The 13393-nt window shown below is 33.9% G+C and overlaps 1 protein-coding gene across 2 annotated transcripts in view; it reads right to left on the reverse strand.

Annotated features, from left to right (window-relative positions):
- Window positions 1–2437: 2437 nt before the first annotated feature.
- Window positions 2438–13393, reverse strand: part of LOC145300413 (cytochrome P450 3A14-like) — a 90927-nt gene continuing 79971 nt past the window's right edge. For both annotated transcript variants that reach the window (XM_080144482.1, XM_080144481.1), the window contains exons 11-14: window positions 13121–13209; window positions 8716–8853; window positions 4894–5056; window positions 2438–3591 (exon numbers count right to left, since the gene is read on the reverse strand). In XM_080144482.1, coding sequence (XP_080000608.1) covers window positions 3517–3591; window positions 4894–5056; window positions 8716–8853; window positions 13121–13209 — 465 coding nt within the window. In that variant the 3' untranslated portion in view covers window positions 2438–3516. The remainder of the gene's footprint in view (window positions 3592–4893; window positions 5057–8715; window positions 8854–13120; window positions 13210–13393) is intronic.

Genomic DNA, 13393 nt, shown 5'->3' on the forward strand with positions numbered 1-13393 from the left:
GCAACTGGCCCTGACGGTATTCCAATTATAGTACTCAAGAAACTTCAACCTGAACTAGCACCCATACTTACAAAACTGTTTAAACGTTGTCTCAAGGAGAATAGTTTCCCATATCCCTGGAAAATTTCATCAGTATGCCCTGTATTTAAGAATTCAGGTGATCGCTCATCCCCCTCTCAGTACAGGCCAATAAGTCTCCTGTGCGTCATGAATAAGTTGCTGGAATCTGTGTTAAATACAGAAGTAATCAACCATCTCAACAAAAATAACCTTCTTAGTGACACTCAATATGGTTTCCGTTCTGCTAGATCTACAGCAGATGTGCTTACAGTTATATCTCATAGGATTAGCAAATCTCTCGACGGAGGCAACCTTTCTAGGGAAATTGCTCTTGACATATCTAAGGCCTTTGATAGGGTGTGGCATAAAGGTTTACTTCATAAGATCTCTAGCTATGGTATTGCTGGAAATGTCTTCTCAATTATTAAATCATTTCTTTCTGATAGGTTCATAAGAGTAGTAGTTGAGGGGCAAAAATCAGAAGCTCACAGTATTAATGCCGGTGTCCCTCAGGGATCCATCCTGGGCCCAACTCTTTTCCTGATCTATATTAATGATCTTCCAAATCACATCCTTACATCATTTGTAGACATCTATGCTGACGACACTACCATTTATGGTAGCACATCTAAGACAGTAAACGACCAAGTTCTCTCGAATTCTCTCTCCTCTGATCTTGAGCACGTATTACAATGGGGTAAGGAGTGGCTGGTTACTTTTAATGCATCTAAAACCAAGCTTCTCTCTTTACATCATCAACATTCTGATCCACATCTGGCATCAATTGAAATGAATGGCTCTCGTCTTCAGGAGGCCTCAAGTTTTGACAAGCTTCTTGGCTTGACCATTACTCCTGATCTTAAATGGAACACGTACATCAAATCTGTTGCCAAGGCCGCTGGAAAAATGGTGGGATCTTTCTATCGATCCAGTAGATATCTCACTGCTGATGCTATTCTCTATCTATATAAGAGCCAGGTACGTCCAAGGATGGAATACTGTTGCCACATCTGGGCAGGAGCTGCTAGAAAGGACTTGATAGAGTTCAAAATAGACTTCGTAGCCTCGTAGGAGATGTCCTTTTCTCTTCCTTGCAACCTCTATCTCACAGAAGAGATGTTGCGAGTTTGTCTCTGATGTATCGTTATTTTCATGGAAAGTGTTTGACTGAGATTCAATCTATGGTCCCCCCTCGCCAAACTTTCACAAGAAACACTCGTCTAGCTGTAAACACTATCAATAATTCCCCCCACTCTTTATCTGTGCTTAAACCTAAACGTAGATTCCATGAACAAAGCTTCTTTCTTAGAACTGCACGCCTGTGGAATTGTCTTCCGTTTTCCTGCTTTCCGGCTGACTACAATATGGTTGTGTTCAAGTCTAACGTAAATAAGTTCTTGATGAGCCGTTCCATATAAGTTATCAAATTTTCCAAATTTTCATTACTAATGATTACTATATTGTCCAATTTCTAATGTACAATCTTTAACCCTTATCCTTGAGTGGCCTTTTGGCCTTGATAATGTGGTGATGCCTATGTAAAAAAAAAAAAAAAATAAAATAACCTTCTCATTTTGAGTGTTATTTGTGCAACGTTTCAGTCAGTGTAAATTTCGACTCTCGTCAGGCATGTTGGTCTTCCAAGATAAAGACTAACATGCCTGACTAGGGTTGAAGGTTACACCGACCAAAACGTTGTACAAATTACACTCAAGATGAGAACAATAGTCCGATCAAAACAAGTAATACAAACAATCAGCCCTTATCTAAAAAATTCAGAACTGTAACATCAGTAACCTTCAGGTGTTTTCAGGCTTAGCCAAAAACTACACTATCTACATTCACAAAATGAATAATCTTAGAGCTTCGGTAAACAGCCTACTAACAAATGGAGTAAAATGGGATTGGGCAAAATAATGAAACAAGCTTTTCAGCAAATAAAAACTTGTTGTCAGACTTATCGCTCATTTTGATGCTGAACGCGAAATAATTGTATACAGAATCACTGTGAAACGAAATAAAGTTTCAGGTACATCACTAGCCGACCCGATGTTTGCAAGGAAATCTAGTTTTGACGGGCTGTTGCCGAATCCAACAAAGAAAACTGTGCAGCCAAATTTTTAAAACCCAGAAAAAAGTTTTATTTAAATAGAATAAATAATAGAACTGGAAAGGATTTCTGGGAAGGTAGAACGACTATTAGAAGCTTTGGCAGAATAATTGATGAAAAAAATGCAGATAAAAGTTATGTATGAGGCGTTTGACATAGTAGGCCCTTTAATCCTAATAATGTAGGAGAAAAACAGTTTAAAATATACCATAATATAATTTATGCAATACATATGGAAATACAATGATTGATAAGAAACAGTATCATAAATGTATATCAAAATATTTTTTATTATAAAAATATTTTTCTGGGATTCATTGCAAATATTATTTATTAGATAATATTGAGTTTTCATTTTTTTTAAATTGTATTAATAATATAAAATTTAGACTAAACAATAATATTTTAAAAAGAAAAAGAAGAAAAGATTCATGAAAAAAACGATAAAATATTTATATTTTCTAGATAGAAATTAAAAAAAAAATTTTTTATATCTTCATTTTTGTCGTTTTCACTCGCATGAAAGTAAAGAGAAACTTATGTTCAATATTATTTAAGGACGAAAAGTTTTCAGAACTTTAGTGCGTTTATATACGTCGGAATGAGACCAAAGGGATGAAAAAAAATAGAGGGTATTGGTTTTGTATTTCATTCTTTAGTTTGAGTAATGGTGCTATAGAATTTTTTAAAATCTACTTATAATGTAAGCGGCATATTTTGTTTGTTTGTATGTCTGTTCTTATTTTGAATTTTTCCAAAGGAGATAATCAAATGGCACAGATGTTTTGGGGGACGGATACTGCACTTTTGCCAAAAGGCCAAGGAGTATAGTTGTTTTTGTTTTTTTTAAATAATTTTACTTTTTATTTATTCATAGTAATAATATTGTGGGGTCTGAGTTCATGCTCTTGACATTTATAAAAAGGAAATTTATTTTACTGTCTAGCACCAGAAGTTCTAGTCTATAATATAAATATTTTTCTTTCTGTAAATACAATTGAAAATAAATCGATTGATGGCATCTAAAAACATTTCTGATGATCGGTGATACTGTGAAACTACAGTAAAATGTTAAACTTATTTTTTTATCATTTATTATTTATACAGCTCTATTCTATAAGATATTAAGGCCTTTATTCGTTTAAAATCTCCTATCATATTCGATTTAACGTCCGTTTTACATACTGACGGACGGCTTTTAGAAATTTACTTCTAAACTAACCTATCTCTGACTACGTTTTCCAAATTCATCCTGATCACTTTCTCCCATTAACCTTCTCCTGTGAACTGATATGCTACTTCATTTCTTTTACCTTTATCATGCATTTTTAAAAATGATATTGTATTTAACGGTGTTCAATTTTGATCCAAATTCCATCCTTCGCTTTCAGAAGTCTTGAGTTGGTAAATTCAATCTTTTTCTGCAAAGATAAAAGGAAAAGTGAATTTTAATATTCAGAATAAAAATATATTTTCTCATTATTCTTTCGTTGTTTTTTTTTTTTTTTTCGTTCTCAAATACGACTGAAATATTTTACTAACGAAATTAACAAACAAGGAATAGTGTAAATATTAAGCAAATATTACATCTGGCTATTTTTAGCCCTATTAGATATGAAGTATTTTACATAATGATGATCACTGAAAATTATTTACTTCAGTCTTTTCACGTGGAACAAGAAATTTTCTCAACATTTGTAAAACCACTCATCTTCTATTAAAGTTCAGCCAATCACGTTCCAGCACAAACTCTTGGTCCGCCTCCAAAAGTGAAAATATAGTTTTCTTCAGCAGTGAACAACTGTAGTTTTTTTTTCTTCGTCTTCTTTTGGCCTTCCTTGTTAAGTCAAATAAATTATTTATCTCGCTTCAACGCGGTAAATAAGCACGGTTAGTGTTCTTCAAACGAACTCTCCCGTTTTTCAAACGACTTTTTTTTTTATAAATGAAAACCGCTCCAGACAAGGCATGAAGTTACTTGGTGTAAGAAACTAAAAAGAATACTACTTCAAGATGAAAAATTTGCCAACGATGGAATAGATCCTGATACAGAAAACAGAAATTCTTCCCTCTTTGTCAAAAACATCACTCCTTGAATGTGAGGACTAAAGGACAAAACAATGGAAGTGACAGTCACAGAAATTAAACCCAAGGTCCACTTTTTACTTTCCTTCAACTTTTTTTATGCAGACTAAGATCATCTAATTTGCATACGAACCCGAAAATTCACATTACTTTTACGTGACCATTGAGCATAAAATCAGCTGCGTATTGTCTTTTTAGTTTTTCTATTGTTAAGTCAAAACGTGCAGAGACGTAAGCATTTCTGAGGTTATGTCATTTTTGTAATCACTACCCTTTTTCATACGGATTATGTTGCAAAACTTTTTTATATAAGTTGAGGGTATGATTAAAGAAAAATGGAAGGTTCTACTTATAGACACTGGCGATAGGAACTAACCAATCAAATGGGGCCACGTTCTGCTAGCAACCAATCAGAAACCAGAATCACCCCATAAAATAGTTTTAGAATTTCTATACATAATTTTTCGTGTCCAAACAAGGAAAGATCTTTTCTCTTTACCTGCAAAGTAAAGATCAGTTACCCATAGGAAATTTTCCTGAAGATAAACATGGCTTTCAATTCAAGATTAAATTTAGTTATTTTAGTCACATTCAATATGAAGTATTTTACATAAAGATGATCAGTCAAACTTACTTACTTTAGTCTTTTCACATGGAACAAGACGAAATTTCCTCAACATTTGTACAACCGCCATCTTGAATTCTAGTTTAGCCAATCGCATTCCAGCACAAACTCTTGGTCCGCCCCCAAAAGGAAGATATGTAAATGGCGTTTGTTTTGCTCTGTTTTCTTGACTGAAGCTAGAATAGAAAAATGGGGGACAATTAAATCATAAATATTTTACGGAAAGAGAAATCTGGATTTTTTCTAGAAATTAAAACTTTAAACAGAATTAAAAACACAACCCCCCCCCATTGCTTTATTAGAGGATTTTCAAAATTTTATCACACAATTAAAGTCTTTTATTTAAGTTTCATTTATTGTAACCATACAACAAAATTGGTAGGAAATATACACATCACAAAACTATAAATAAACATTAAATGCAATTTATAAATCATTCTATAAATTGTATAAAAACTAATTATTTTCATATAATTTTTATTTTATTAATAAATTAATCTAGTATAAAAATAAAAAACTAAAGTTATTAAGAGATGAATTATGTTATTTCTTGTATTTACAAAAAGAGAAGCTGAATTGAAAAAAAATGGTACAAATTCAAAATATCAATTATATATTGTACAAAATATCAATTATATATTGTACAACGATATTTCTTAACATTTGTACAACCGCCATCTTGAATTCAAGTTTAGTCAATCGCATTGTCCACTCCCAAAAGTAATATATGCAAAAAGTGTTTGTTTTGCCTTGTTGTTGTTGTTGTTGTTGCTGTTGCTGTTGTTGTTGTTGTTGTTGTTGTTGTTGTTAAAGCTAGATTGGAGAAATAGTGGTCAATTCAAAATATCAATTATATATTATACAACGATTTTTAGCACAAAATGAAATCCTCATATAGATTGTTTTTAAACATAACCAAATGAAAACCATATGTTTTATATTGAGATATAACTATGTAATTTGTATTAACAAGGCTATTTTAGTCTGTTATTTGAGGGGGCGACTGACTCGACTTTGTAAGCAAATATATAAAACACAAAATAAATATAAATATACTATAAATACAATTTGGATTTTGTTGTGGTTCAGAAAGGTCACTAAAAAAGACTTGGACATGGATATGGTCTAGAAAAAATATTTGTATTTACAAGACAGAATACATAGAGAATGAGAGTTGTAGAACGTAATGCCAATATGGCGTACTTTAAAATACACACACACACACACACACACTGTATTTACCTCTCTCCTACCGCAAGGGGATGTGATACAGGGTCGGAAGGTGGAATGAATGAACCAGCGCCCCTATAGGAGGAGAACTCTGGTTCTGCAAAAATTAGTTTGAGTAGTCCCATCGGTATTCTCTGCTAAACATACCTCAAACAACAAGCGATAAACTTGCTCCACTCGAAAGGCTTGGGAGAATGGACCTCCTAGGACTACTCAGAACATTTGCATGAGTTCGATAGGTAAAAGACATAGATCTAATTATGCAAGAACTGTTATGCATTATTTTACTGTTACCAAACCAACAAAATTTCCACATATTAGCAAGATTTATTCTTCCTCTGACGTCATTCGATGTAAGTATGCCTTTAAGAATCAAATTACACACTCGTTATATCATTCTTATATCATTTCTCTTCATGCAACACATGTCTTCAATCCTCACTAACCAGGTTTCACATCTATACATCATCATACTGAGTACACATGCCTGATAGATTCTTCCCTCGGTCGACAGTGGTAACACTCTGTTGGTTAGGAATAGTAGAAGTTCTCTGAACTTACTCCATCCACTTCTAATGTAGCACAATGGAGAGCGACCCTACTTCTACATTAATAAACGTCGTGCCTAACTTGGTCTGCATTTGTATGGAGGCAAACACACACATTTCAGTGAGGACACATTTTTTAAAGGTTAAAACTATCGGCACACGAAGATTGCCAGGCGTTTATAAATCCAGTGCACAATGAAAGTTAAGCTATGTTGACATTACAATTTGAAAAAAAAAATATGGGCAATGAAACATCTCTCTCTCTCTCTCTCTCTCTCTCTCTCTCTCACTCCTTTTCTCTCTCTTTCAATGAAAAAAGATAGAATTGAAATATGATTGTATTGTTAAAACAGTTGAAGCTTGGGTTCTGGAGTTGGCGGACGCGACATGTTAAATGTTAAATAAATTATATATTTTTTTATAAAAATGCATTTGTTCTCTGTTTTTGTACATGTGTTCGATTTCAGCATAAGGTCCCTGCCAGTAATTCTGATGATGGAAATGTTTCCTATGACGACGCAATGAAGACTAGAGAAGCGACCCATGCCAGCTGGTTATAGTCGACGACATATCGTTTATTCCCCCGGAGAGTTGGTTGCATTCCTAGGACATTCCTTAACCAAGTAACCCTCCCCGGGAAGTGATAGTGTCATACTAATTCTTGCAATCACACGAGCACCGACTCACCCCTGTGCTCCAATCGTATCACCAAGGAAACAAAATTTCTGAATAACATTAATAGTTATTCGTATTATTTAGATTCATCGGACTACTGTTCTCATCTTGAATGTTATTTTCACAATGTTTCCGTCAATGTAACCTTTGACCTTCTTCAGGTGTATCTTTTCCACAAGAACCCATAGCGTAGTGGTTAGAGTACTAGGAAAAATCAATTGTAAAAGTGATATTCTCTTGAAGGTTGGAGGTTCAATCCTCAGTGTGGAAGACTGAAAAATACAATTGCAAATTACTTAAGACCAGACGGAACAAGAGCATACTACCCTCATGAAGTAAATAAAGGGTTCCGTTCGAAATTCCGTCCAAATTCCCAAGTTCAACAGAAACATTCCCAATTCGAAAATATACACCTGAAGAAAATCGGAGGTTACATCGACCGAAACGTTGTAAAAATCACACTCAAGATGAGAACAGTAGTCTGATGAATCCAAATAATAACCAATCCTCATCTCAAAAATTCAGAAACATCATAAACCTCAATAGTCTTGTCATCCAAATGTACAGAGTTCCCATCCGTCTCCATTGTCTCACACTTCTTGCACACAAACTGATCATCAACTTACCTGTAATTCCAGTACACTTTTAATGCACCCAATGCTTACAAGTAATACAAAAATATTAAGTTGCACTAAACTCCTATTCCACAAACTGATTATGGGAATTTTTCTCTTTCCTAAAGCTTTCAATATTACAACCATTGATTAGCATTTTGCTCTAGATTAACATCCACTTTCATACCTTTACATTTTTCAATGTCTTTAACTTAGCATAGAAACCTTCTAAAGTTTCACAGGCAAGCACTAAAATCACCAGCATAAAGTATCTCTTCCAGACAAAATCTACAAAACAGACACAAATGAAAAGCAACAGACATTGTACAGATATCTTATATGCTCTAACCTTAACATTAAACTAAATGTGTTGTTTATTCTAACGTTGCTTTGACTATTTCTGTACATGACTTGAATAATCCTCATCATGAACCTGTTTGCAAATAATTAATGCAAAACGAATCAGACAACATCTCTGGAAACTGTCAAGGTTTTTTTTATAAATCTATAAAAGTAAAATACAGATTCTTCTTCTTCTTACCAAGATACTTCTCTGGCATTGATCTCAGGATAAATATAGCCTCAATTGTACTTCGCCCAAGCATAAAACAAAACTACATTTCATCTTTTTTTAAAAGAGTGTTTTGGACAGTAGTTTCTATTAACTGGTTTTCCAATATTTGGATTTAAATCGAACAAGCTTAGCACCCCCACCACACCACACGTTTCAAGTTCCCCGTTTCAGCATTTGTAAATTTTGATACTTACTTTTCAGGATTAAACTTTTCCGGTTCATTCCAATATCTGGAATCATAATGTAAACACATAACGGGAAAGAAAATTCCAGTATTCTTCGGAATTTTGATTCCTTTTATGATGCAATCTTCTTTAGTTTCCCTTGACAGCCTGAACAAAGGTTATAAAATAGCAACAGAAATTAATATTTATTATGAACATGGCGGTTAAAGAATGAAAAGTAAAAATTTAAAAGTTTTATTCTTCATATTAAATTTTTCATAAAATTTTTCATCGTAATTAATTATTACAAATCTATCTTGAAAGTTTGATTTGAATACTGAACTCTTTAAATTACAGAATGATTAATAATGATCATAATGTCGATGGCCTCCTTACAAAAATAATGACATAATTCAATAAAAAATAAAATAATCGCTAATCATTACACAAGAGAATTAATTACGGTTTTAAAAAGAAAATAGTACTAAATTTAAAAAAAAAACAACTAAATTATCAAATATGGCGGTTAAAGAATGAGAACAAAACATTCAAAATTTTATTATTGATATTAAATTTTTCATAAAATGTTTCATCATGGCCGCTGTTTTAAGAAATTAATGATTAAAAATGAATCTCCAAAGTTTGATGTTAATATTGAACTTAAATTACGAAATGATTACGTTATTATAATGTTGATGGCCCCTGGCAAAAATAATGACATAATTCAATAAAACGTGAAATAATTGCTAATCATTACACAAAATAATGAATTGCTGTTTTAGAAAGAAGAAAATACTAAATAAAAAACGAAATTGAAATATGAAAAAACAAAATTGATACTACAATGACTAAACATCAAAACTTCAATTATCATTAGATCTACTAATTACAAATTAAAGGAAAAAATATCAGTTTGATAATATGAATATTTTATTCTTTTACTAAGGTGTGGGGATCACTGTTTATGAAGGTCTAAAAGCCACTCGAGAATAAGGATGAGTGTCAAGTGGCCAGTGAGACAACACCATGATGATCGGTAATGGTGGAACGTGTAGTATTTGGTTATTTAAGATGTTCAATAAAAAAAAATAATAAATAAATAAACTGAATTGTATGACAGATGACCATAGCCTACTCAGGAACGCTGATCACCTCGTGATAATGGTTGATATCATCATATACTTCCAACTGCAAAACTGGAGCGGCATTATTAAAACCAGCGAGATATTATCAACTTGCTGATTGGGAATCCCTTAGAAATCTTATTAAAAATATTCTTCTTTTTGAACAATGTACAAAGAAATTAACTAAACGGGCCAAAGTAGGTATAGAAGCATTTGTTCTAATGCAGATATTCCATAATGAACCTAAATCTTCCCAATGGTTCACTTTGACCTATGCAGCTACAATTGTACAAAGGCAGCAAGCTTTTGCTATTTCAATAAGTCAGCTATGAATAGATTTGCAATAAGTCAGCTATAATTAGATAAAAATTAACAGCCCCATAAAACCATTGTGAGAGTATAATAGTTTTAGCTAATAATTGATATGCAAAGATGACCAAAAAACATACTAAGTTTTGGGTTTGTTTTTTTTACAAAGCAGTCACGGCTTATCAAGGCCCAGGGGTCACTCGAGGATAATGGTCAATGAGTAGTCAATGGGAAAATGTATTAAACGTTATTAGTGGAAATTTGGTAAATTGGATTATTTAAGGTGATGGCTCATCAAGAACTTGTTCAGATTGGACTGAAGACAACCATATTGTAAACAGCTAAGAAAGCAGGCAAACGGAAGACAGTTCCACAGGCGTGTAGTCCTAAGAAAGAAGCTTTGTTTATAGAATCTACATTTAGGTTTAGGCACCGATAAAGAGTAAGGAAAATTATTGATAGTGGTTTCAGCTAGACGAGTGTTTTTCATGAAAGTCAGGCCATGGAGGACCATAGATTAGAGCTCAAACGAGCACTTGCCATGAAAATAACGATAAAGCAGAGACAGACTCGCAATGTCTCTTCTGTGGGAAAGATGTTGCAGAAAAGAGGAAAGACGTCCTCCACTAGGTAACGAAGTCTATTTTGAACTGTGTCAAGGCAGGATAAGGTGCTTCTAGCAGCTCCTGCCCAGATGTGGCAACAGTACTTCATCCTTGGATGTACTTGGTAATAATACAGGTAACGAATTGAATCAGCAGTGAAATATCTACTGGAGCAGTAGAACGATTCCTCCATTTTTCCGGCAGCCTTGGCAACGGATTTGATGTACATGTTTCATCTCAGATGAGGAATAAAGGTCAGACCTAGGAGCTTGTCAAAACATGGAGCCTCACCAAGACGAGAGCCATTCAATTTCAGATGGGGATTAGAGCGTTGATGATGGAAAGATGGAAGCTTGGTTTTAGATGTATTAAAATTAACCAGCCAACTCTTTCTCCATTGCACCACGTGAGAAAGAGAGAACTTGGTCGTTTATAGCCTTTGAAGTGTTGCCATAAATAGTAGTGTTGTCAGTATAAATGTCTACGAATGATCTTAGCATGTGATCTGGGAGATCATTGGTATAGATCAAGAAAAGAGTAGAGCCCAAGACTGACCTGGCATTAATACTATATGCTTCTGATTTCTGCACATCAACCACTACTCTTATGAACCTATCATAGAGAAATGATTTAATAATTGAAAAGACATTTCCAGCTGGAGATTTTGTGGAGTAGACCCTATCAAAGGCCTTTGATATGTCAAGGGCAATTGCCTTAAAAAGGAAGCCTCTATTGAGAGATTTCATTTCTGAAAAATCTACAATAATAACGAATACAGCTAAACTGCTTTCCCAGCGGTTTGCCTTGGAACTCCACCTTCAACTCTACAAACTACTTCCTCGCAAATTTTCCACTACAGACGGAAACTATCCTTAATGATCTGAGCATCACCCCCTTCCCATATCCTAAAAAAATCTTGACAACTCAACAGCATGTGGACCTAATATTATCCTTGCTATAGTAATAAAAAATGACATGTTAAGCTAACCTCTGTCCTCTTTAAATTCTGTAACATATGCCATGCTGCATCCTGCCTTTCTGATAGCTGGAAAATTGCCTCAGTGGTACCAACAATAATTCCACATGGCTTGAACCAAACCCCAAACTTTGGGGGCAGAACAGAAACCCCCTGGGCCTTTAGCCCTGCGTTCGACTTTGACAAGGGGATAAATAATTTACTATGGCTTTTGTTGTACCCTGTCTTCAATATGATACATGTACATGAACTTTTCTCTTTAAGGCTTCCTAACCTTTTCTATTACTAACCTAGTTCTCATTTCCATTCCTTAATAATAATCGATAATCGATAAAGTCGTTTCTCTTTCTATTCTACAAAGGTTTTCTCATAAAATTTTATTTGTACAGTATTACTTGACGAACATGTAATATAAACAGAACCATTCATAGCTAAAACAAAGTTCCAGGTTGTTCTTGATGGTTGTATATTAAAACATGACAGTAATGTAGGTGATTTATTATTCCTGATTTTCATCAATTGTCTCCATGATGCAATTGCGTCCGAGATGGCTATATTCGCTGATGACAGCATACTCTATTTTTGACATACAAGCAAATCAAACGCACACATATCCAAGGCAAAAATATAACCTCACATCTGTAGTAGAATGAGGCCCAAAATGCATGGTTATATTTAATGCTACTAAGACAAAGTTCTTTTCCTTTAACAACTATAGGAAACTTTTCCAACCACTGATTCCCAAACAGTTAACATTCAAACTTCTCGGCCTAACACTCACAAGTAACATGAATTGAAATAAATACATAGAAGACACTGCCAAGGCTGCTGCAAGGAAAGTGGCATCTACCTAATATGCAAGAAAAGTTCTCACACCTGCCAGTATCTTATATCTCTATAAAGCAACTGTTCGTCTATGCAACATTTGGGCTGGTGTACCAATCACTAATATCTCCCTTAGATAGGGTGCAAGAAACAGTCTCTAATCTAATAGGTTCCACACTGTCCACTAAGCGCCAGCACCTGTCTAATCGCCGTTATTTTGCATCCATGTGTTTATTTTACAAGTACTTCCATAGAATATGCCCCTTTTCGAACGTAAATACTTTTAACAAACTCGACAGGCAGCAAAATCCCACCATTTACTGTAGAGATCCACCAAATACCGGAAGACAATATGACTCCTTGCTTCCTATTTTCTTGACTGTCCAAAAAATTAAATGTAATATAAACAAACATCGATTTCTTATTTATTTAATAAACAATAAAAACGCTCTATTTACATTATGTTGATACAATAAATACACACGTGCATACATGTGAAGTTGTCCCATAATTTGATTAATATAGAAAAGACAAGTTTTTAATATTTATTAATTGATATGAATCTCTAAAAGTTAAACAAGATTAATAAAACTTACGCGATAGCAATTGGATACAGTCTCATTGTCTCATCCATACACATATCAAGATAGGTCAGCTTTTGAACGTTGTCATAATTTGGAGATTCCTATTAAATAAGAATTTCAATCACGTGATAAATTACATAAAATAAAAAATATACAACCTTTTTTCAAGATATTATCTAGTTCCATGGGTGCACATGAGACTAATTTAAAATTGACGGCGATCATAAGATGATGTCTATTTATGTCAAACTTTGGTGTCGTTTTCTTTCCTCCTCAGACAACCCT

Source organism: Euprymna scolopes, chromosome 2 (genome assembly GCF_053919585.1).
Source record: "Euprymna scolopes isolate OS-2025 chromosome 2, ASM5391958v1, whole genome shotgun sequence".
Classification (NCBI taxonomy): domain Eukaryota; kingdom Metazoa; phylum Mollusca; class Cephalopoda; order Sepiida; family Sepiolidae; genus Euprymna; species Euprymna scolopes.